The sequence below is a fragment of the Esox lucius genome, chromosome 2, assembly GCF_011004845.1.
Source record: "Esox lucius isolate fEsoLuc1 chromosome 2, fEsoLuc1.pri, whole genome shotgun sequence".
Classification (NCBI taxonomy): domain Eukaryota; kingdom Metazoa; phylum Chordata; class Actinopteri; order Esociformes; family Esocidae; genus Esox; species Esox lucius.
Window position 1 is genome coordinate 11938215 of NC_047570.1, and position 24833 is coordinate 11963047.

The 24833-nt window shown below is 45.0% G+C and overlaps 3 protein-coding genes across 3 annotated transcripts; 1 reads left to right on the forward strand and 2 right to left on the reverse strand.

The window, feature by feature from the left end:
- Positions 1-831: 831 nt before the first annotated feature.
- cdt1 (chromatin licensing and DNA replication factor 1) lies at positions 832-4346 on the forward strand. Its single transcript, XM_010881340.4, has 10 exons — positions 832-1515; positions 1818-1961; positions 2106-2341; positions 2439-2633; positions 2813-2958; positions 3041-3141; positions 3225-3416; positions 3491-3634; positions 3736-3937; positions 4031-4346. The coding sequence occupies exons 1-10, from the start codon at positions 964-966 to the stop codon at positions 4192-4194; spliced, it is 2076 nt and encodes a 691-aa protein (XP_010879642.2). The 5' UTR covers positions 832-963; the 3' UTR covers positions 4195-4346.
- A 316-nt stretch (positions 4347-4662) lies between these two features.
- Positions 4663-7160, reverse strand: aprt (adenine phosphoribosyltransferase). The gene is given in 5 exon segments (NM_001304190.1): positions 4663-4933; positions 6068-6146; positions 6423-6556; positions 6702-6805; positions 6974-7160. Coding segments are annotated over 5 exon segments (549 nt in total). The 5' UTR covers positions 7066-7160; the 3' UTR covers positions 4663-4793.
- Positions 7161-7516: 356 nt separating this feature from the next.
- Positions 7517-24762, reverse strand: galns (galactosamine (N-acetyl)-6-sulfatase). Its single transcript, XM_010881350.3, has 14 exons — positions 24617-24762; positions 23999-24122; positions 22971-23045; positions 22795-22897; positions 22555-22698; positions 21812-21878; positions 21549-21676; positions 20302-20441; positions 19941-20044; positions 16735-16871; positions 15676-15778; positions 12940-13061; positions 8300-8417; positions 7517-7734 (listed from the first exon to the last, which is right to left on the reverse strand). Exons 1-14 carry the CDS (start codon positions 24731-24733, stop codon positions 7648-7650), a joined length of 1569 nt encoding a protein of 522 aa, XP_010879652.2. The 5' UTR covers positions 24734-24762; the 3' UTR covers positions 7517-7647.
- Positions 24763-24833: the final 71 nt, after the last annotated feature.

Sequence of the window (24833 nt, forward strand, 5' to 3'; positions counted from 1 at the left end):
CACATTATATCCACTAGGATTGAATGATGATGTTGATATGAAGGTACTGCTTTGATATTTTTAGGTTGATTGACCAAAAGCTCAAGTATATAGAAAACTGCATTGAATCAGATTATGCATAGATCCTTCTTCCACATTTCCTCCAGTGTCCCCAACAACATACATATATATTTTAACCCTGGAGAACCACAACCAATAAAAATAATTTATGACCTGATCATTTGTCCAGGGCTACCATAATAAGGTGTACTGTTTTGGGGTCAAGGGCATAGATCGGGGACAGTGGGGTTGTGACTCCAATATTACAGATAGGTCAATTTGACATTTGCAAATAACAGTGAAAATCCCAGGAAACATTTACCCTGACCCTCCTGTTATGCAACAATGATGCATTCCATATATGCCACATTTGTGTACTATGTAATGTATAGCATGTGCTCCATTTAATCAAAACCACTTGAATTCAAAATTTGAATGGCTATCTGAGGTATGAAATTGGTTCTACTTAAGATTTTGCACGTATAAACGTGTAGGTTTTAAAAATACGTATCTTCAATTATAATTTTTTTTGCAGATATAGTAAATAGCCACCAACACAAATATAACACAGCTTTGAACTAGGCCTACCCTAAAATAATTTAAACAAATGTAGGAAAATAAAACAATAATAATAAAAAATTATGAAACTAAAGGCATTATGTATAGATAAAGATTTCAACATGTTGGGCCAATTACAAGCCTTTTCACCCTACCATCTGATTCGTTTAAAGTTGATCTACTAATCGTTAATCAAAACTCTTTGTGAAGTGCGGGAGAGGTGTGGCTTATCATGGTCACATGACCATTTCCCGCGAAAATGTTCATGTGAAGTAGTTCTAGACGAGTGCGGCTTGAATAGAGTTGAATTTAGTTTGATTGGTCTTCTATCCGGTTCAGAACAGCAACTGTTCATTTGACATTATTATGTCTCAGGCGCGGGTGACCGACTTTTTCGTTCAGAAAAAGAAAAGTGTTAGTGCGGTTGCGAATGGAAAGGGAACTAAAACGCAAATTGTGGGAAACGGGGTGGAGATTGATACGTGTAGGCACCGGACAATATCAACACGGTCGAAAAACAAGAACGCTACATTTAAGACAAATGTTACGATACGTGCTTCAACATCCACAGATTATGGAAATAGCGTACAAGAGGAGTTTATGAGGGTTATTGACGAGGCGACTTCGGTCGATAAGGTGGAGAACTTGCGCGACGGGGTGGAAAGGTTCGAATCGGGAAAACAAACACTTCTCTCAAGCCCTCGAACTCCCAAGAGGACTTCTGGAGACGCGGAGTTCGATCTTGGATCCGCTTTGTTTTCAACTACTGCTGAACACAGTACTGCGAAGAAGCGTTTTCGGATCGAGACAAATAAAGATGCAACGACTTCAGCTCCTCTTCAGAAAGGTCCTATGGTAGTTAAAGGGGTAAAAAAGACGGCCAGGAAGAAGCTGATCCTCTCCAAAGACCACGAAAGGGTAACCGTCTATCTGTTATGACGCTAGCTAACCTTCATTTACGTATCAGGCACTAGTACAATACAAAGCGCGTTATTAGCGTATGATTTATATCCAACCTTTAAGTTTAATTCTGAACCAGCCAGTAAGGTAGCCTCAACCAGAATTGTGCACGACAAAGCATTGTATATGCTTTTTAATGTTTTATTATTTTATTGGCTAGTTAAGTTATGCTAGATTTATCTCGAGTAACGCTAACTACAGTGCAGTAAATCATTTTGTGATCGGGACTGAAACGCTCATACTTATGATTGTGTTCGCAGGCAACCAACCCACTCGCTGAAGATGTCACACAGGTGGCCAGTCCACTAGTTGGTTTTGATAAAGAACCAAAGAAGCTGGTTAACCACAGTGCCACCAGTTCTCCAACAAACAAACCGTGTGTTTTGCCAAAAGCAGATAATAAGGTTAGTACAGTAACATAAATGTTGTAGGCAAATTCTTTCCTCTGCTTTTGTATTGTCTTAACACATGGGCACTAATTGCAATCTATGTGAGAATGGGAATGTTTTTTTAAACACATGACCCTGGTTGTCTTTCTGCTTTATTAGACTTTCTCCAAAGAGGATGTCGCAGCGCTGAAGTCCCGCCTTCAGAAGATTAAGACACAAAAACAAAATGAGAGACTGCCCTTGGTAGCCCCAGCTTCACCTGCTACTTCCCCAGACCTGAAGGCCAAGCTAGCTCGTGTCAAGGAGCTCACTGCTAAAGCACAACAAAGGAAACAGGAAAGGTTGTCAGAGGAGGCCAGATGTAGTGAGGAACATCAACCACAAGCAGAAGATGGGTGAGGATGAAACATTAGACACACTGACTGTAAAGCTCAATTGTGGTATTAGCGAATTTTTCTTGGCTTATAGCAGTTCCTTTGTTCAATGTTTTAGAGAGAAACTCCCAGGATACCAGCGGTACCATACTCTTGCCCAGGATGTTCCCCCTGGCCTCAGCCTCCCCTACAAGTACAAACTGCTGTCTGAGATGTTCCGTAGCATGGACACTATCGTGGCAATACTCTTCAACCGCTCTGAGACGGTTACCTTCACCAAAGTGAAGCAGGGTGTCCAGGACATGATGCGCAAGTATGTAGAAATGTTATACTAAGGTCATTTAGCAGCAATGGTCATCCATAGTGAATCTCAACGTTAGGGTTTTGAGTTTGAACACTGCATTTACAACTGCCACGCTCTTACCAACTGAAGCACACAGGAAATCCACTTGGAAATGCAGTGGCATGAAACAAAATGTGTTTAATTCACAGGTGTTTTGAGGAGATTCACGTGGGCCAAATTAAGACCGTCTATCCCACTGCTTACAATTTCCGCCAGGAAAGGAACATTCCTACTTTCAGTGCTGCGGTGAAGAAGTTTAGCCACCAGCTGACAGTGGAGCCGGTCATTGAAGCCGGTGAGTCTCATAACTTTGTATTTTTTAAACTCAAGATTGTATTTGGATGATTTGCAATGTGCATTGTCTATCTGTTCTTCAGATCAGAGCAAGGCACGTCCAGTGTTGGCCGCTTCCCGCCTGCTAGAAAGGAGACGCATCTTCCATCAAAACCTAGTCAAGATTGTGAAAGAGCATCACAAGGTAGTCACCATATTCAAGAAGACATGTTGTAACGGTGTACTGTGAGATTATTACTTGAACTAATCTGAACATGTTGTCTTTAGGTTTTCCTTGCCACGTTGAATCCTCCTATTGCAATCCCAGATGACAAGCTTACCCGCTGGCATCCCCGCTTCAATGTAGATGAGGTGCCAAACATCATGTCTGCTGAGCTTCCCCAGCCACCAAAGGGATCTGAGAAGTTAACCACTGCCCAGGAGGTTCTGGACAAAGCCCGATCCATGATGACCCCTAAGGTACTCTCTGACATGTATTTTGCATTGGGCTTTAGTTGAATTCTGTTTGGTGTTCAACAATGTTATTTTTCTAGATGGAGAAAGCGCTGGCAAACATGGCCCTAAAGACCGCTGAGACGGCCTGTTTAAAGGAGGTAGATCCTGTTCCGCCAACTCCTGTAGCTCCTGCTGAAACTCCCACTGCCCTCAAAGGGGTGTCCCAGTCTCTGCTGGAGCGGGTAGGTCATGTTGCCATTCAAATTAAACCACATGATAAAAGTGAGCTTGTTTTACGCTGTGCACGGTGAGGACTGGGACTGACCCGTCTCTTCTGTTGCAGATCCGGGTAAAAGAGGCTCAGAAAATCCAGGCTGCCATGACACGGAACCCTCGGCAGGAGGAGCGCCTTGTGATGATGTCACGGCTGGGGGAGTTGGCTAGGATCCTGCGCAATGTCTTTGTGTCAGAGAAGAAACCTGCGCTCATAATGGAGGTGGCCTGTAACCGTATGGTTTCTAGTTATCGATCTGCCCTCAGTACAGGTGGGTCAACTGAAGAAATTATGGATTTCACACACTTCAAACATTCATTGGTAGTCCGTGCATTCAATTTGATGTTGTGATTGATATTGTTAGGTGAAATGGAGAAGCACCTGCGCCTGCTGGCTGAACTGACACCTGAATGGCTTACAATTCACAAAATTAGAAAGGACTTCTATCTCAAGCTGAGCAAGACCATGGACCTGAATGTGGTATTAGAGAAGCTGAATCAGAAGATGAAGGAGGAAGAAAGGCTTTGAAGTTAGATTTTTTTAATTGTGTAACTCTGATTTCAATAGGAATGTTAGCCTGTGTGTATATAATGCAATTTTTGTAGCTTCAAGTTTGATATTGTGCAATTCCTGACTGGTTGGTTTACATTTTGAAGTCAGTAAAACTGCTTCTACCAGTTCATTACGCTTTTGTATTCAATTTTTTTAGTGCATATGTTTTTTTTGTGAATTCCAATACTGGTTGTTGTGGGTGGTCTTACATTCTTAGACTTTCTGGTTGATTGGCTGGTATGTACTGATTCTACAGCCACAGATTTACATCAATAAAAGCTTAATCCCGTTTTTAGACAGGCTCATTATTCTCACTGACATTTGCTTAATGTTTATTTATTGTTTGGAAAACTAGCATGCCTGGAATACATTTCTCATCAAACTGACTTGGGTTTAATCAGATCAGCACTTTCTCCAACATCTGTGCAAAGTCCATCCAGTATAGAAAGGTATCTTTTATTCAAAAGACATTGAACCAGTCACACAAGTACTGTGAAATTCCTGATGAGGATAACCACTGCAGTAGTATACAACAGAAATGCTAAACAATAGTGTGAAAGGAGTTATTTTGGACTTCAGTACTGTATTAGAGAGAAGACTGTAGCTGGCTTGATTCTTTCAGACCCATGGAGATCCTTCATTTCAATGACCACCACGCAGCCTAGCAACTCCGCCTTGTTTTTTCTCAAGAGCTCACACGCAGCAGACAGAGTCCCTGTCCAAAAGGAGAAATCTCAAATTAGACCGTACTGAGTAATGTGGTACATATTGGTTTCAAGTTATTGAGGTAAACTGAACCATGGACTTGTATCGCAATGCCCTACAGCAGGTAGTGGACACCCCAGTACATAGCAGGGGTGAAGGTCCCACCCATACAGAACTAACTAAAAGCAAGGCTAAAAGACACCCAGCAATGCATGGTTCATCCACTTGCCATTGGACATATGGAGCCTGTATCAGAACATGAAAGCCCATACCAACAGGTCAACTGTGGCACAAGTCACAGAACATGTTATGGGTGGAAGGTGTCATGTCGCACCATGCTGGGTAGCCACAGACTGGTCTGAGAGCCCCTGACGACTCCTGTCTGCAGTCAAAGGTGCCTACACTGGGCAAGCGAGCACCTTGGAGCAGTGGAAGAAGGTCGCCTGGTCCGATGAGTCCTGTTTTCTTTTATATTACGTGGCTGGCTGTGTACCTGTTTGCTGTCAACCTGGGGAAGTGATGTCACCAGGATGCACTGTGGGAAGACAACAAGCCGGTGGAGGGAGTGTGATGCTCTGGGCATTGTTCTACTGGGAAACCCTGGGTCTGGGCATTCATGTGGATGTCAGTTTGACACGTTCCACCTACCTAAACATCGTTGCAGACCAGGTGAACCCCTGATGGCAGTGGCCTCTTTCAGCAGGATAATGCGCCCTATGCCACACATTATTCAGGAATGATTTGAGGAACATGATGAAGAGCTCAAGGTGTGTCCCTGGCCTCTAAATTCCCCAGATCTCATTCCGATTGAGCATCTGTGGGATGTGCTAGACCAACAAGTCCACTCCACAGCGTCTCTACCTCGCAGCTTACAGGACTTGAAGGATCTGCTGATAATGTCTTGGAGCCAGATACCACAGGACACCTTCAGGGACCTTGTAGAGTCCATGCCTGGGCAGGTTAGCGCTGTTTTCACGGCACGTGAAGGACTAACAGCATATTAGACAGGTGGTCATGTTTTGGCTCATCAGTGTATATTTACATATATTTGTATTGGTGATACTGAAGGAGGTAGGCACTTTGTTAAATAGTCCATAGTTTGTGTATCCTGTTCATGTGACAAATGCAACTTGAAATGCCTCACCACCAGTTGCCAGCAGGTCATCAATTAGAAGCACCTTCTGTCCTGGAGCCACAGCATCCTCCTGCATCTCAACCTCAGCCTGGTGAAGGAAAAGGAATTAAAGTGGAAAGAAATGTAACCAACACTGCAAGTTGCCTTCTAAGGCTTGCATAGTGTTATTACTGATTGTGTTTTTATTTTATTTATTACTGTTACTTTTTAACTGTACTGTCGGGAGTAGGAAAACCAAGCATTTCAGTGCAGTAAGTTGTTATTGCAAATGACAAATAAACCTTTTGATCTTGAACTTTGAACGTTCTTTTGGAGGATTGAGCAATGGTGTGAATGGGTGTGTAGACTCACTTCGCAGACTCACCTGTCCATACTCAAGTGTATACGGCACCGACACTGTGCGTCCTGGAAGCTTTCCCTTCTTCCGGATCAGCACAAATCCCACTCCTAACCTCTGGGCTAGAAGGGGTCCGAACAGAAACCCCCGGGCATCTAGACCTACAGGACATAGATCACACTGACCATTCAGCATTTAAATAATATATTGGTTAAATGGCAGCAAGTCAGAGTTGGAAAACAGTTACACGTGCTACAATTCTGATTGCTCCTCCTGACCTTGTATCTTGGTAAGATGGGAACTCACCCGCAATCAGTTCTACTTGATGGTGAGTCTGTCGCACATGTTCCTCAAAAAGATCAATGACTGCTGTCAGTGCACCCGGGTCTTTCAGAATTGGACATATATCTCTGCGTGAAAAACAAACAGAGACGTGATAACGAGTCTGTCAATATATAGCTATCTAGCTAGTAGAAAATGATATCTTAGATAACTCAGCATTGGGATGTACTATAGTTGGCTACTGTACTAGCAGTTAACGTTTCCTAGCCTCGCTATATAATATATTCAACACCTACCTGAAAAGTATCCCCTTGATTGGAAAATCAGGAAACGCTTTTATGTGTTTCTTCACCAAATCTAACTTCGCTTCTGTAGTGTTTGCTGCCATGTCTATACTGTACTACAGTACTGCTATTACTTTGCGTTACGGTTAAATTATCTCCCTCCACAGAGTTCTTTCCCGCAAGCTAACTGTAAAAAGAGAAGTCCAATCGCACATCGACGGTTACACCCTCGCACTTGTGGAGATCTCAGATTGTTTGACAGGTATAAGCGATCTGGTAATAGACCCGAATAGAAAATCCGCCATATTACTTTTACCAATCCTATAGCACGTGGAGGGTCCTTGTCCAGATAAACCAATGGTATGCATTCGTTGGTGTCATGTGACACAAACAGTGTACAGTTTGGTTGCCTACCTCAAGACATCGACCTTTAACACTATTGAAAGAAAAGATAACACAAAGTGTTATATATAATATTATTACAGTTGAATAGTGCAGATATATATTTTTCTAAATCAACTGAGACGACAAGCATTAATGAAAAACAAGTGCAAATGCAAATCAGCTTTTTTATTAATCATATATACCCAGACAGCTTTCACAATGTCCTTAATTAGTTTGAACAATCAATTTAAACCAAAGAATTTTTTTTTATCTTTCTTCATTCCAGGTTGGCACACAAACAGTTAGTGCGGCCAGTCACATTTCCAGGGCTGGGACTTGGGGGCTTTAAGGCATTTTCCTAACTTTTCACATCCTGGAGGTGCCCAGTTCTGTTAATGAAAGAAGCCATAGAAAGCATCCCTATTAATTAGCTTGCCTAGTCTGAACAGGATTTACACTGTTTTCCAAAGACACCACATGGGGGAGCCGCTGCTACACTAGTGATGCTTGGATTTCAGATTTAATGGATTCATTTCATATTCAAGGCTTGAGCAATGAACACACAAAGCCATGTTTCTATTTAGCGGTTTTGTAAAAACCAAAACCAATGAGACAGACCCTCCCTAATTCTGCCAAAAGCAGCTAAAACCACAAAAACAAGGACAAAAGCTAAGATAGCCTATTATTTGACAAACAAAGGGGGGGAAATTACTCTGACAACAAATCTGAAACTGAAAGGCAAAAATTGCTGGAGTGGAACAATGACTGTGTCCACATAGTTTACTGAAAGCAGTCAGTCATTGTAAAAGATAGAGACAATTAGAAAAAGGCCTCATTACAGGAGGCTTCATTATTAGATTTTTAGAGTGAGAAAAACACACACTAGATGTTAAAACTGAAAAACAAAAGCTACCTAACAAAACTATGAAAATATCTGTAGTGCATTGATCTTACCATGACAGCCAGGTCACACATATTGAGCTGGGGCAGACCTGGTACCAGACCATTCTTATGCTTTACCACCACTGGCGTTATCCGACTCAGTGCATCCTGGTACTCCTTAGTCAGAACACTGCGTGCACACACACACACACACACACACACACACACACACACACACACAATGTATTTGAGAACATGACATATGGCCACCGCACTAGCAATTACAACAGCACCATAAAGTCATACAACCACGCCTTGTTTTCACATACTATCACAGACTTACAGATTCATGGTGTCTGTCGGAAAACAGAGGCGCAAGAGTGTGGTCAAGGACAGACCCTCAGGTTTTGGCCTCCACACAAACAGACACACACACACTAGCAGCGTTAGGAGTTGCAACTTGATGTGGGGTCACATGATTTGAAGCGAGCACATAGAGAAAGTGGAGATTTTTTTATGTGCTTTTCACATAGAACCGGGGTTACAGGAGTAACCTCCAGGAGCCAGGAAATGCAGTTATATTAAACAGAGAGGCTGCTGTTCCCTTCCCTGTAAATGTAGCTCTAGGTTTTTAACAGTTTAAGTTACAAAATGTTATGCCCTCAAGAACATGTCTTTTTCCTTCAGAAGTCCTTAGAAAAAAGTGGACAGGACAAAAGCAGTAGGTCAGAGGTGGGGTCAAATAACATCACTGATAATGTCATTTTCTATGAAGAAGATCAGACAAAATGATTGCCTGATTTTCCTTGATGCATTTTAAACCTTACTTCCTTTAGCTTAATATATTACGCCTCAGTCTAACACTATTTGACGGACTGCCATTGCTGAATTTAAGAGGGCAAACATTACTGGTGGAAAATCTTTTTAACATGGGTCACAAAAAATCATTTTGATATCAAAGGCCAAAAAAGGCACCAGCACCACAGAGCCACACTAGGATCCTGGCAAATAAAATCAAACAATTTAGCACAGAGACTGTATGCCGTTCATTTTAAAATCTCCTGAAGAAATCTGCAAGTTAGTGTTGCATGTGCCGTCAAGCTTAAAATGTCACCCTGCAACCATTGTTTTCCACCTGCTTTTAAACGAGCGATATAATCCATAGAGAATGCACGCTAATGACTGAAACACTAGTTTAAAGCTGACAAGCTTAATTCTTATGAGCAACAGTCGGACACACCCACTGACACATGCACACATGAAGACGGGGCACGCAAAAAGACGGACACGACCCAGGCCCCCCCCTTGAGGCTCCCTCTCAGCAGGATTGGCCGTGTTCCCCCTCCCCTGTCTCTCAATTATTCTTGTTGGACACGGCAGAGCACCTCTGTGCATTATTATATTCAGTGTGTTAAACGCAGAGGCCCTGAAGTGTTTCAAAGGCACGCTGCTAGGTCTGCCCTCAATAGGACCTGTAGGGTTAATGGTCCCTGTGTGATGGGGGGGGGCTGTAGTGGGCGTCTGGTGGTGTGACACACGGATAGACAAATATCACCAGTGCAATTACACCCATAATACAGTCGCGAGTAGCACCTGTGCCAGCTCCGTCCCTCCCGCCCCTCCCCAAGGCCAGCGTTCTGATTGGCCCCCGGGGAGGGCGTGAGCGTGTGCGAGGTGAAGTGTCAATTAGTCTAATAACCCCGGGCTCTGTCCGGCTCACACCTCCCCTTCTCTTCACCTTCGATCCTCCCAGACGGCAGCACCTGCTCCTCTTCTCCCTCTCTCCTTCCCTCCCTCCCTCCCTCCCTCCCTCCGTCCCTCCGCCATGCACTGCTTTTACATTCACACCCTCTGGTCTCACATAATCAGCACTGCCTTCGTGTCCTCCCCACTCCACACCCCAAGTTCTCCTTCAGGTCCCTAACAAGGCCACGGCGCTCCAAACCCACCATCTGCTCCGTGGCTTGGCTTCGTGGTTATTTCTTATGGTTGCGAGGTGACGCAATGCCGTGCAATGACCCGCAATCAAACGTATCACGGCCTTGATAATATCTTCAATGAGTAAAGGTTTCTATAGAAACAAGTGTTCCATTTCCGACTAAATCACCCAGACTAAATCATACTCAAATTCCGCTTCATGGACCAAGCACAATATCTCGATCAACATGATGAAGATTTCATTACAATCTGATTTGTTCTCTTCCCTGTATTGATCGCTCTGATTCATTTTCAGATTACCTCTGAAGCTGCTTTATCTTACTACATATTACAAAGACACACCAGAGAACGGTAGGTATACTTCTCTGCATTCTGAATTACCACACAAACTCCAGAAAGCACAGAAGTCGTACGAATTGAGCCCCCAAACCCTAAAAAACTGGGACCAAAAATGTTTTCTCCCCCTCTCGATAAACAAAGAAAATCCACAGTCAGCATAGCCTCATTATCATTTTTATAACCTTAGCTCACTGTGCAAAAGCAAAAAGTGGAATAATAATAACACTGCATGCAAATGAAGTCTTTTGATTTATAATGCATGACACCCCGGGGAAGGGGGCATTGCTCAGGTGTGTCACCACTCTGATTAGTGATTCATAACCCCACTGCCAGAGTGTACACACGCACGCGCGCACGCGCACACACACTCACACACACCCACCCACCCACCCACACGCGTCAACAACAACCAGAGGGAACTGAAGAGACAATCAAATACCTCTGCCCTTTCTCCCCCTCCTGTGGAAATTGAGCAATTCAGTGAAGACTATTGATTGGGGGCTGAAGTGCTTGTCGGTAGCAGATGAGACCAGAATGTGCAGGGCTGCCTACTGCATTAGCCTGAGGCGGGTTGGGACTTAAGTGCTCAGCGCGGGGCGACAGGGGCCCGAGGACCCAGGGGAGGTCAGCCAGAGCAGCAGGAGGCAGGGCTGAGTCCGGTTCCACTGGACCACAGGGAGAACTGGGCTGTTTTACCACAGCGGATCAGACAGTTAACACCTCCACATTGATGTTCGGAGCAGTCACCTACCACACCAATACAAGTAACTATTTAAGGTGCTCAAACAGGACGTGCATTCTGACAAGTGGATGACGGTTCGTATCGACGCGTTTACTCCTCGGTGCAGTGGCGGAAACGCTGTTGATCAGTGAGACGAACGTAACGACAACGTGCCCCATCTCAGATGAGCTCGCTCCTTCTGTTAAAAGAAAGGCATTTCCAGTGAGACAGTCCAGGTATGGAAGGACAGAGCCCGGGCCGTGTGGTCTGCTCCCGTAGTCCCAGCCTGCCACACAACTGAAGGTATGTCTGCAGACAGGCCCTACATCATCTTAAGTGGCTCTTTAGGTGCAGACAGAGATTAATGACGGCCAGCCGGTCCAGCAGGGTGCCCAAGGAGCACACGGTCAGCAGCCTGCCTGACACACAGACAGGAGAGAGGGGAGCAGGGAGACGGAGGAGATGGGAGTGCGGACTGGAGAGATGGGTCAGGAATGTTGTGACCCCACAGACGACCCTAGTGAACCCCCTCGGCCGCTTGGAGAGGGGATAATCCCTCTCCAGGCATGCCAAAGCATCTCCTCTCCTCCACGCCCGAATAAACTCCAGCACATACAACCCAACACGACTATTGATCTTTTTTTTAATTCCGCAGATTGAATGGAGGACAGCAGAGATGGGCAGACCAAAAACAACATGTTTCATTATTGCCTCTTCCTTCATAAGAGAAAAAGGATGTGGGGAAACAGAGAGCAGGGATGAATGTGAGAGGAAGAAAGCAGGAGAAAGAGAGAGAGTGAGAGAGAGAGAGTGAGAAAGAGGGGGAGAAAGAGAGAGAGACATTGGAAGAAAGAGACGGAGAGAGTCAGCCAGAGGGCATGAAACAGCCCAGGGGAAAGGAGCTAATCTGACTGAAGAAAACATTAAGGAGAATGAAGACGATCAGAGAGAACGCCTGATAATAGGAAATTGTATTCCCTCAGCAAATCATTACGAAAATTATATGAATGTATGTCACGCTTTGTTCATCTGAGGTTCTTTGCCAATAAAAAGTGAAAGAAAAACAAATAATACAAAATGAATTATTATTTTGTAAGACCCTATTGTGAAATACAGTTACTACCATTTTTGTCCCAATTTTTTTTTAACACAATCACAATCTAACATAACGTGTAGAGCAAAATCTAAACGCAACATCCCAGAAAACATACATTGTTTTTTTAAAACAGCATTGCCATTCTTCAGTGACTTTAAACTCTACTAAGAATGTATTTTTGCAGACATAAAAAAAAAAAAACACCCCTCCTTAACGATTTATTTGAGAACAATTTGTCATGCAATTTTAACTTCCAGCAGTGGGTTTGAGTAGACGAAGCGATCTTCAGAGAGCTGTTTGCAATCACAAAGAGTAGCGTTTAATCAGCCGGTCTGGGGCTGCACAGATCAATCTTCACTCCTCATCGCACCTCTTTCACACAACTGGATCAGAATTGATGCCATTGATTCTGTCCACCAACAACCCATAACCCCCTCCTCCTTCCTCTCCTCTGCGCTTGTCTTTTTTATTTAACCAGAAGTCTGCTGCTGGTTGAATATTTGTGGAGTCTAACTGACCAATACCAAGCCCGGTCTATTTGCTCACCTTTTCACTTCATGTCCTGAAATATCTAACAGTACATCAGGGAATATTTGTTAATTTTTAGTGAGCACTCACCTGATTGGGTATTTCTCCCCAGGGTCCCGCCCCAGGTGAAAGATGATTGGCTGCATAGTGTGTTCCTGTTGGGTGTGGGTGGTCACACCTGCCACCTCTTGGCCTGGACAGAAATCAATGCCCTGGAAGTTCGGACACACGGACAAGCACGTGCACACAGTTCAGCTTTTAACATCCACATCACAGACACTGGAGACTGGTGGTAACCTGACCGTTAGAAAGTGCCCTTGAAAATACATGTCAATTTAAAAACAAAGATGGATGGCTAGATTTTTGTGGTGTGGTGTCAATGAGGTTCCTCTTTATGTACAGAGCAACACTCACTGCATTGGAACATGCGATGCTGCATCTGTTGGAAGACCTGGAGGACCTGTCTTAGGGAGTGTTATGGGATGTATAGGGACCTGTCTTAGGGAGTGTTATGGGATGTATAGGGACCTGTCTTAGGGAGTGTTATGGGATGTATAGGGACCTGTCTTAGGGAGTGTTATGGGATGTATAGGGACCTGTCTTAGGGGGCGTTATGGGATGTATAGGGACCTGTCTTAGGGAGTGTTATGGGATGTATAGGGACCTGTCTTAGAGAGTGTTATGGGATGTATAGGGACCTGTCTTAGAGAGTGTTATGGGATGTATAGGGACCTGTCTTAGGGAGTGTTATGGGATGTATAAGGACCTGTCTTAGGGGGCGTTATGGGATGTATAGGGACCTGTCTTAGAGAGTGTTATGGGATGTATAGGGACCTGTCTTAGGGAGTGTTATGGGATGTATAGGGACCTGTCTTAGGGAGTGTTATGGGATGTATAGGGACCTGTCTTAGGGAGTGTTATGGGATGTATAGGGACCTGTCTTAGAGAGTGTTATGGGATGTATAGGGACCTGTCTTAGAGAGTGTTATGGGATGTATAGGGACCTGTCTTAGGGAGTGTTATGGGTATAGTAGAGCTGTATAGTATGGATGACAATACTGTGATGAACTGCATTAATTCATGCGAGGATTAAAAACATAATACCTTTTATATAACAAATGTGCTGGTTACTGTCCTACTGCCAGTGGGATGGATGTAGCTCTCAACCGTTCCATTAACAAACCACCCAGATTATCAAACTTACTTTGTTCCTTTGAACGCCTGCTTTGTTAGGTTAGCCCCCCCCCCATCTCCCCCTACAACTCCCACCTCCTCAGAAGCTGATTGAGCCACAGCCCTCTCCAGACCCCCTCGGAGATGCACTTGTGAGCAGCACCACTACAACACGAGACCAGTCATCTGCGAGGCACTCCACCTACCCCCCTCTGGGACCACATACAGCCACGCTCAAAGGAGCACAGGCGCTCGCTCTTCAGCACACCAGCAATGAGCCACACTTGCCCACATTCTGTCCTTTGAAGCAGTCTCAGCGCTGTGGTGTAAGAAATGTACAAGAGCCCAAATCCCTGTGGACTGTGAGAAGTATCTATCCCCGAGAAAAATAAGACAAGTCAGGACCATACATCTCCCTCTGTATTAATAATATAACTGAGAACACAGCAACGCTCTTTTAAAAGAACGAGCAAAGTTTGCATTATAAGACGAGAAGAATAATCAAGAGACATCAAATAGAATGCAAAAGCTGAATGTGTTTCTTTTCTCCTCCCTCAAAGAAAATAGTAGCACTCGCAAAAATGAGTCATGATAGAAGTCTGTTAACCACTACAGACCAGACCAAACAGATACCAGCACTCCAATGGACTCTTTCCACACACAATAGAACACTGTACCTCACACCCCCTTTCACACTGCATTCCAACATAGCCTTGTGTAATATCTACTTTTACACCTTCATCAGGGGGTTCTCTAGATGAGACATTTAATTCCCTTTCAAGACTGGAAACAAGATTTTTAACAAACACACTCAATAATTTAAAACAGGTAATTTAATTGCGAACTTCAATGCTGGAACACAATTCTTCTTTCGTAGCGACAGGGACCTAGATGGTTTTGGTTATTAGTGTGAAATGTGAGGGTCAGGGGCAACTGTAAAGCTCTGAATAGATGTTGCCCATCATGGTGAAGCCCTGACACACTAAATTCTTTGAGCCTAGGAGACAGAGATCCTCTCGATCAAACCATCCTTTGCTCCCAGACACTCACACATTCACAGACACCAGCACCCACACGCCAATCGATAGGCAACTCACAGGCAATCAGACGCCATTATTTGTGAAGTTCCACTCCAGTTCACATGAGCTGATAAAGGAGGCTGTATTGATTCAGCAGCCCTCTAGGAGAGAGCAATTTAAGCGACCGATGGGGCATAAAACAAACTCGCATGTTTGAAACAGAGGTTTCTGCGGGCAAGGAGGAGGACATATCATAAAGGGTGATGAGAGGAGAAGAGGAGAGGAGAAGAACACGTTGAACACGCTCCCTCCAGGGAGGGGGGTTACTCTGCAGGAGGGGAAGAACGTGCAGTGCTGATGAATGATAGTAGTTTGGTGAAGTGGGGTCTTCTCATTAATATTCATTAGCCACTGATTTACACAACAGCCACTTGATGAGCTGTTTTCAAGATAACACTGACTACTAAATGTGTTTTTTTGGAAAACACAGGGGATGCCTCGTCAAGGGTGTTGAGAAGAGAGATAGAGAAATAGAGACAAAGAGTAAGTACATTCTGAGATACAGAGAAAAGGAGAACGAGAGATATAGGGTGAGATACAGTGATAGAGAATACATTCAGTGAGAGTAACTCACCTGGTTAAACTCCTCCCACGAGTTGCTCCATGTCCAATAGTGGGCCTTGTATGGTCCAAGCCGGACTGCCATCATCTCGTTGCCCCGGTAATAGAAGATGGGCCTGTTGGGTGTGAAATGGGATTGGTGGCTGCTGGATTCCGGTGATAAGCAGCATCCCTCTCTCTGCTCCAGACCCCCCACCCAACACACCCCCCAAACTGGCCGTCCATCGCCTCCCCCAAAGGCTCACACACCACCACCACCACCACCGAGCAGCCATGGCTCATCACATTATGTGCTTGGTGGAACACCTTATCTACCCGGGTGGTCCCTTTCCCCGGAGCCTGTTTTTTTCTTCCTTCCAAAACGTATCTATCTGGATTTTGCCTATCAGATAGGATTAATGTATAGAAATGGAATGAATAGAAGGGATGAATCATTGACTTGAATGGAGACTCCTATTCTATTCATTCTATTTCTTTGCACATAATCCTATCCGATAGCTGAAATCCGGATAGATAATTGGGTGCTGGGTCCCAGCCAAGCAGCCTGTCTATAAGGGGGCCACCGCCAATGCTGCTCTGCCCAAGCCAACATCTGGTCTTTCACTAGGGGTGCCAACTCACAAACCAACATGAGCAGCAACTAGGGGCAAAGCTGACCTCTCAACTCTCTTAGGCAAATCTACATGTCAGACTAGCGTGTGATAAAACACTCTCATTGAGTGGTCCATAATCTTGAAAACTGTCTTAAACTTCTCCAAACGTGCTCAGAGATTTTTTTTTCATCTGCTCATCTAACCAGGAAGTTTTCCGGGATCAGTACATCTGAGGTCATTTCAAATTATGACTAATAACCTCAGTTAGCTTGCGGGTGCCCAACCCCGCCTGAGGGTGTCAGTAGAGCCCAACTCTGGTTGATAATGGCCAATATGCACCTGACCATAGGAGATACCAGTGAGTGGCAAAGTCAAGTCTTAAACCTACACTGTGGTGGATGCCTCATTGATGTGTGCCTTACATGGCTGCGCCACCTGAGAAGCCATTTTGTGATGTTTCAGAACTGCAGAAGGCTAACCTGTTGACATGTGTGTTGTTGAGAAGGACAGGGCTGAGGTCCAGTCCATCGATGGCCCGGTCTTCTGGAACATTAAGGCCAGCCAGAGACAGACTGGTGCTGAACAGATCCATCACTGATCCCAGCTGCTGGCTCACCTAGACAGGGGAGAAAGAGTCCCGCTATTAAACTGGAAATCAAACACAGCTACAGTCACAATCTCCAAATGTGCGTCGAAATGAAAGTTTGTTGTTGTAACGTAAATTTTTTCAACACAGCGACACTGTAGCTGTACCCTCACAAATACTAAAACTTTGTTCTCAAATTCCAACGATCTCCGCAATGAGAACCCTGTCAGAACCCTCCCAAGTGGCGGCGGACAGCGCATCGCGGCAACGTTGTGAAGCGGTGATCAGAGCAGGGTACGGGGAGCAGGACTCACTAGTGGGAGGTAGAGATACACCAGCAGCACAGACACCAGGGGATCCCTCTCCACGCATGAAAGCCAAACGACAGCACAATGGCCGACACCCCCCCCCCTCATAAAAGCCCACCTTTGCAGCAAGTGGGGTGGAGAGTGGAGCGTCAGGGAGCGGGGAGGGAGTTCTGGGGAGGGAGTCCTGATGAGGCATTTCTTCAGTGTCCTCCATAATCTGCGCTCGCAGGTTTATTAGAAACCTCACAAACGCCTCTGTAAATTAGGAGAAAAAGGGGGACTGAGGAAAAACAGGGACGATGAGGCCGAGTCTAGCGCCGTTTTATCTCCCTTCCACAGTCCCTGTGAAAAGCTTTATTTTATTTATAAACTTTGAACTATTTTCAGATAAAATGCCATTTTTTCGCTGTCATCCTTGATCTTCCATTCCATTCTCTCCTGAGCAGCCCTTTGAGGGAGACGGCACACTCACAATCAGATAGCGCTATCACACCAGAGCAGCTGCGCCGCCATGCGCCGCCATGCTCCTATCGGCCGCCTGCACACACCGGCCGCACCGCCAAAATTAATTCCTTTTTCTCCAGCAGCCACTGCACCAACTAGAAAGGGCTCTGCAACACATTCCATTATCTGCACTCTCAGGCTTAAAACACACACGCACGCACGCACACGCACACGGCAGAAAAATAAAATAAATGGACAAATCAAAGAGGACAATTAATAAAGTTGACTACCACAGCTGGCACTGACAACCCTCATTCTCCCGCCGCGGAAGAATAACCCATAAAGAAAGTCCGCGTAGAGTTAAGGGAGCATTGCATGATCCCAGGTTCGTTTCCATTTCTCTCTCCTTTCTGTAAATATCTCACTCCGTAATTTACATTCACGCTTTTTCTCTCCTCTCTGTAAATGTCTTTATACTTTTCTCTGTATGTCCACCTTCTCTCTGTGTGGTTCCTGGCTAAACCTTGGTGGTGGTAATCTGACGTGGCACACCTATCCCAGCCCGATGCACTCAAGCTCTGTCTCCCAGACGATAAACACAACAAAAGGGATTGTGACAGCGGCAGCGGCTGCGTTGGGGGGGGGGGGGGGGGGGGGGGCACAGGCCTGCCTCTGCCCTTCCATCCCAGCCACCACAGTGCGACCCCTCAGTCACTGGGGGAATGTGGACCTGTGCCTGGTTCTCGCTTCCTCCCTAATTCCAACACACCGCCCAAATCTCTCACCCTCTACATTGACAACTTGCACTTTTCGGGCACATCTTCCTTTGTCAAACTTTTATTTAGAACAAGACAGAAGGCAAAACCACAAATAATCACCTAGGCTACTCCGACCAACTAGTGGTTTGATACTTATCAGTGTGTCAGCCTTATATGGGCACTATGGCCGCAGCTTTCAAACTACCTGAGACAATTTAGATTGCAGACCAACAAACCTCCTAACAAAAGTGGTCTGGGGCGTCGCTGTTCAGCATCTGCGGCATTCTATTTTAAGGGATTTTGTGCAGATCGTCAGAGAGATTTCAGCACCGTGCAAAGCAATGGAAAGGGAAATCATCAATTTGGCCCTCCTCCCCAGCGGAACAGAGATATAACCAGACCAGCTTTGTCAACGACTCACAGAGGAGCTGGTACCGTGTTTTCCAGCCCAATCCACAGACTAAAGCCACAGATGGTCTTCAGCCTAACAGTGGTGCCTCCTTCACAATGGTCTGTTCTCAGAGGCGTTTCATCTGGAGCCATTTCTCTGGCTAACCTGCCAACAGGAACTACAGGCACACGTAGGCACTGTGGTTGAGTTGGCACCAACACACCAAAGACCGTGCGTACAACACTGTGGCACTGCCGGCTTTTCCAGAACTGAGCCACAGTACTGAACCCCTCTCTCTTCGTCTCTCTCTCTCTCTCTCTTTCACCAACCAATCCTTTACTCCTCTTTTTTCCCTGTCCTTTATCCTGTGCGCCTGGCATATTCAGATACAGAAGCCCTCATTACAGCTCAATCCGACCTCAGCAAACACACAAACAGATTAGCCGCTTAAGACGCTCCCAATCCCCCTCTCCCTCGCCACTCTGCTGCGCTATCAGGCCACAGCACACCCCTCAGATATGAGCCGGGGGCCGGGCTTACTTCAGCCTACAGACTGCTTCCTCCGCTCACTCCTCCAGAAATCCCTCTGCGCCACAGCCCCGTGTCACAGCTGCCCCTAATACAATTAAAAGTCATTTGCAGAACGCACAGGCTTAGTGGATCGGGGGGAAAGTCTTCCTCACCGGCTCACAGAGGAGTGGGGGGTGGGGTGGGGTGGGGGGGGGTGTTAAAGAGATGAACCTCGCCACCTTAAACATTATTGGGAAAAAGCCCAGATTGCAGACGGACGTGCGCAGCCGCACAAAACGGCGCCTTTGCTTTCCGTCCCTTCAGCGTTCGAATTGAGCTTCTGAGCGTTTCGCAGTGGCGTCACTTGAGGAAGGTTGAGTTGCAACGACGTTACAGGCATCGACGTCCAATGCGAACAAACGACTTCAATGATAAGACAGAGAGGATTAGTGAAATGACCACGTGTAATTACTTCCTAGTTAGGTACCAGGTCACAGGGAGACAGGAACACAGTGTGTCACTCCGCTGTGTGGAAACACCAGGAGATGTTCCATCACTTCAGGGAAGTAAAACACTGAAGACATGCCATCTCCAGAACACCTGGAACCTGGAGATGTTAACTGGTCCGGACAGTTAGGAGAGAGAGGGAGTGAGAGAGAGAAAGACAGAAAAAAAACTCTGTTCTCACAGTGCCTGCTGGGATATGTCCGGGCCACCAGGCAATGGCAGGTTCCCTCATTCCCCCCTCAAACGTAGTTTCTTTCCCGCAGAGGAAGGGGCCGTTACTTCCACCTCAGGAGACAGAAAACACACCACTCAGACACTGAGTACCATGATAAAGAGATTACTAAAACAACTTACTTCATCCACGACTAAGAGGGGCCCAAAACAAAGATAACACCCACACATACAACTCAGACACAGGGTACAGAACCCACTTCCATCCATACAAGCATTTGGACACCAACTGGAAGCATGCAGCGTGGGAATGCATTTGTCGGTATTAGGGGATGAGTGGCGATGCCAAAATCATTACGCGCAGCTCTTACTTTGCTTCGGGCCGGACATCAGCGCGGCGCCGTTGTCTGAGGTAAAGAACACAAAGGTGTCCTTGTCAATGCCCAGATCACGCAGCGAGTTCAGGATCTGTCCAACACTATCATCCAGCTCCATCACAGCATCGCCGTATCTGCAGGACACGTGCAAGCCAGTCAAACTACACCACACCCGGGACTTGAAATGTCTAACTACAACTCAGGGTGTTCACCAGACAGGCAGGTGTTGGCATTAGATAAACCCATCAACCCAGCTCTTTATTTACATGATGTCTCACAGTAGGGACAAGATTACATTATCCAAGAAAACATGGAGGTAAATGAGATATTTAAAAATGAATCACATTTGGTATTTTAGCTCTAAAAAGTGACAAAAAGCCTGTTGGGAAAGAGGAGAAGTATTCCATCTCAGTGTGAGCCACCTATCCCAGACACCTGGCTAATACTCTCAGCTCTGATCCATTTCTCTGTCAACAAAAATCTCATTTGGCATTCTGAAGAAATGTCTGCTTAGTGAGGCCTGAGTATTCACAGAGACTGAGAGGAATACTAAGTGACCTGAGCCTAGACAAGCAACACATCCCTGTCCATCACACATCCAGATGGGCAAAGGGGTGCAAAATATCCCAATTTTATCAGCAAATATCTTTAAAACAGGATACTTTTTCCCCACTACTATACGTTAACATAATATTTGTGTTGTTTTGAATTGTATTATGCATGTTGATACTGTAATCCTGTTTTCTTTTTCCAAAATGGCATCTAATTCAGCTCACGTTTCCAGGTGTGAGATAGATCACCTAGTAGTATACCCAGTGGCTCATGCTAATGTAATGACTTTCCCCTCCCAGTAAACATGCTGCAGGCACTGCTCATCCACTGCAAAAACTTACAAAGCCGCTAAATCAATGGCTCAAAACCCAGAGATCCAAGCAGAGCTTTAAAACAACAAGTCAGTTTGGAAAACATTGTACAAAAAACTGAAATACGGTAACAGGGGTTAAAAATGATCAAGAGACTTGGAATAATTAGGTCCTCTAACAGCCAGATCAACTAAGCCGGTATTGATACAGATTTATGACCAATCGGGGATCTGTGTCCACTCTCCACTCTGTAAGTAACTCTCTGTTCTGTCAGCAACATTTCATGTGTGTCTTGGTAAGATGTTAGGGTGGCTGACTGATGGTTTCTAGGTGACACATTCTTTATCATGTTACTACTGTAGCATCAACGGTTCCTACCGGCCCCTCTGACTCTTCCCAAGGAAACGCTTTGAAGCGTAAACCGGAGCATGCGTGGCGTCTGCTGCCCAGTACAGGAAAAATGGCCGCCGAGCCTTGGCTTGATGAAATATGAAGTCAAGGCCTTCCTTTGAGAGGGGGGGGGGGGTGGGATTAGATTATATTCTGCTATCAGTACAGACGGCTTCCAGTAGAGTCATTACAAAACAGACAGAGAACAGAAGTGTTTGTCATGATGGAACTGGGGCTGGAAAGTCATTCACCTTCAAGTAGATTTGTGTCAGGTTTGATTCTCCAGTTTTCTTATCGATCTCAAACTCCTCATAGTATCTGGAAAATAAAAACAGTCCATCAGTTTCTATGTAATCTACATCATTACAACAGCAGTTAGTTAGAAATATCACTTTACAGAATTGCAACTTAAGACCCTTTGACTTTTATTCCCAAAACCTAGCAGCGGCGGCAGCAGAATCGAGAAGCATGTCCTCCCAGGCTGTGATTAGAGGGGAGTTTAGAGAAGCAGCTTTGTGGAGTCTCTGAAGAGCCAGGGAACTGTTATGAGGTAGCACTGAAGCGTGGCGCGGGAGAGGCAACAGCGTCCGCCGTCTCTCATGCTCTGGCTGTTCCAGGTGTCCTCACACGCCGCCAACGCAACCTGCTGCCTCCCGGGTGTATGCGCGTGCGTCTGTCCAGGCTCAGGTACGCCAGGCTGATTAAACCCACTGCTAAGCGCAAAAAGCGCCCGCCTGCTAGCGCCAATGACCCTGAATACACATATGGCTGTTTTGGGGAAAACAAATGGGCGGAAAATCGAATACACAAGTGCAGCTGGTACATACAAGAGGAGGAGAGGAAAAAAGCTCTCAACTCATCCAGAGGAGCAGCCAGACGAAGCTAACACTAAGACAGTCGGGGAGTCAGGAGATTTCTACGCATTCTGTTCCGTGTGTGTTCTGGAGTCAGTGTGGGACTGTATGCGTGTTGCGTTTGTTTATATGTGGCATACCTTCCCACCATCTGAGAGTTGTTGTAGACCGGGATATTAGGCCTGTCGCTGTTGTTGTAGGGGCCAAAGTGGCAGTTGGGAGCACCAAGCCATTCATCAAAACCATGCTCCAGAGGAAGGTGGTGAGTTCTGTGACCAAGGTGCCTTAGGTCAGGCGGAATAACAGAGAGGAAGAAACAAAGATTAGATAGTCATCATTACGACCACTTAAAACCACCCTAGCAAATGAATGGTGCCCACCACTTGCCGATGATCTTGTTGACGTAACCCTTCTTCTTTAACACCTGGGGTAATAGAATCTCATCCTTCGAGATTCCGCCTACAATCTCCTGAGGTGTGTAGGCTGTAAAGATCAGGGGTAACATGAGTGTGTCTCAAAACAGCAAGGAATGTATAATTCAAGAGAGTGAGCTTACCGTTCCTGGCATGGGCGTTGGTGGTATAGAAACCATTTCTTACTGGTAAACGTCCTGTCAGAAGAGAAGCTCTGGCTAAGGAGTAATAGGATAAGGACTTTAACATCAGATTTTGATAAACTATGTAAATAATCTGTTGAATCTGTACTTAATATTGGAGAGGCTGTGTTTCATTTCAGACAAAGTTCTACTGTGTTTGACTAGTCAAATTACACAGATTAAACAAAAGCAAACACCAAAATGTAAACAGACAAATACATTAATTGAGTTGAGCTTTGCATTTGTGTTTCGCATTAGGGTATTTTATAAAAATCAGGTACCATTTCATTATTTGATTGATTTTCTAATTAATGGTGAGGCTGCATCCCCTGACATAACCCTAAAATGGTACGTGACTTAGTCACTTCATGGTGTTAATGAAAAGAGACAGGTATCATACTTGGCAGGTGTGCGCACGCATGCATGCACGCATGCACGCACGCACGCACACTGTTTAAATATGATATAGGAAATTGATTCATTATTCATTTTAGTTTTAATATTAATTACAAAAAAAGAAAGGGTAGATCTCTTTTGCATAACAAGTTTATTCATATTCCCAAATTAGGTATAATTAGCATATTTCAATAGTGTATTATCCCTATTAGTATAATTAGGCGTCTCCCCTTTATCACCCAGGCACACACAGTGTAAGGTTCTGATTTATGCATCACTTTGTTTGAAAAGGCTTTTGAAGGATTCCTGGCTGTACCTTGCCCAAATCTCACACCCACGTCCCACACTTAATCACAGTGACGTTACCATCATTCCAACTATTGCTCAACAACCACAATTGCAAATGATTGGATTGTCGTCTCTGATGATTGTCATCTCTGATGATCACACACGGTCAGGCTCTTTTGCATATGGAGCCAATTCCAACTCTACGGAGTATCAAGGCTATGAACTCCTTCTGTCGCTATAATCAGTAGTTTTTCCAGGAGGACTTGAGATTACAATCCAATGTGATATATAGCTGCAGCACTCACATGGAGAACAGAGGGGGTTGGCTGTGTAGAAGTTGGGAAACAGCATCCCCTGAGCAGCCATGGAGTCAAGGTTTGGGGTCTCCTTGGAGGGCTGGCCAAAACTCCCCAAATCTCCCCAGCCCATCTGGTAGGAACAAGCTCTAATGTCAGTGGATTGCAATACTATATAAGTAGACTTATCAACAGAACACAACATCCCATACAGTGTAGCGGACGGGTTATGCCATTCTGAATATATATATATATTTTTAGATGTATAGATGTATTAGAAATATGGGACATAATCAGTTGCATAAATACTATGACCAATTGTTTTACAATTCGAAAATTCCACTAATATTCACTCATATTTTACTGTTTTGTATAGTGTATGTAGCTTGTCCCGTATGGGAATCATCAGAGACAATTTCAAACCATACATTGACATGCTCTGTGCTAGCCTATTGTATGTCAAGACATGGAAAGATACGTGACATAAAATTTGAGAGGACACTGTCAATCATTGTCAAAAAGGTAATATGAGTTTTTATATGGAGACAAAGGTAGCTAATGTTCAAGTTTCCTTTATATATACGTTGCCTTACTCTTTGCAAACTAAACAGACATAAATAATCTTACGTCATCCATAAGCATGATGACAATGTTCGGAGACGATTTGTCCGCTGTATTCGGTGCCCCCAAACCACATATTAAACTACAAAACAATATAGACGTTTGAATGAGATAAACATCCATTGCACATTGCAGACGAGGAAGTGTCACATGATAAGACATTCAGGAAGTGCATAAAGAATTCTCATGTTTGCTTTCACGCGCGTTTTTAGCGCTGCAGTTA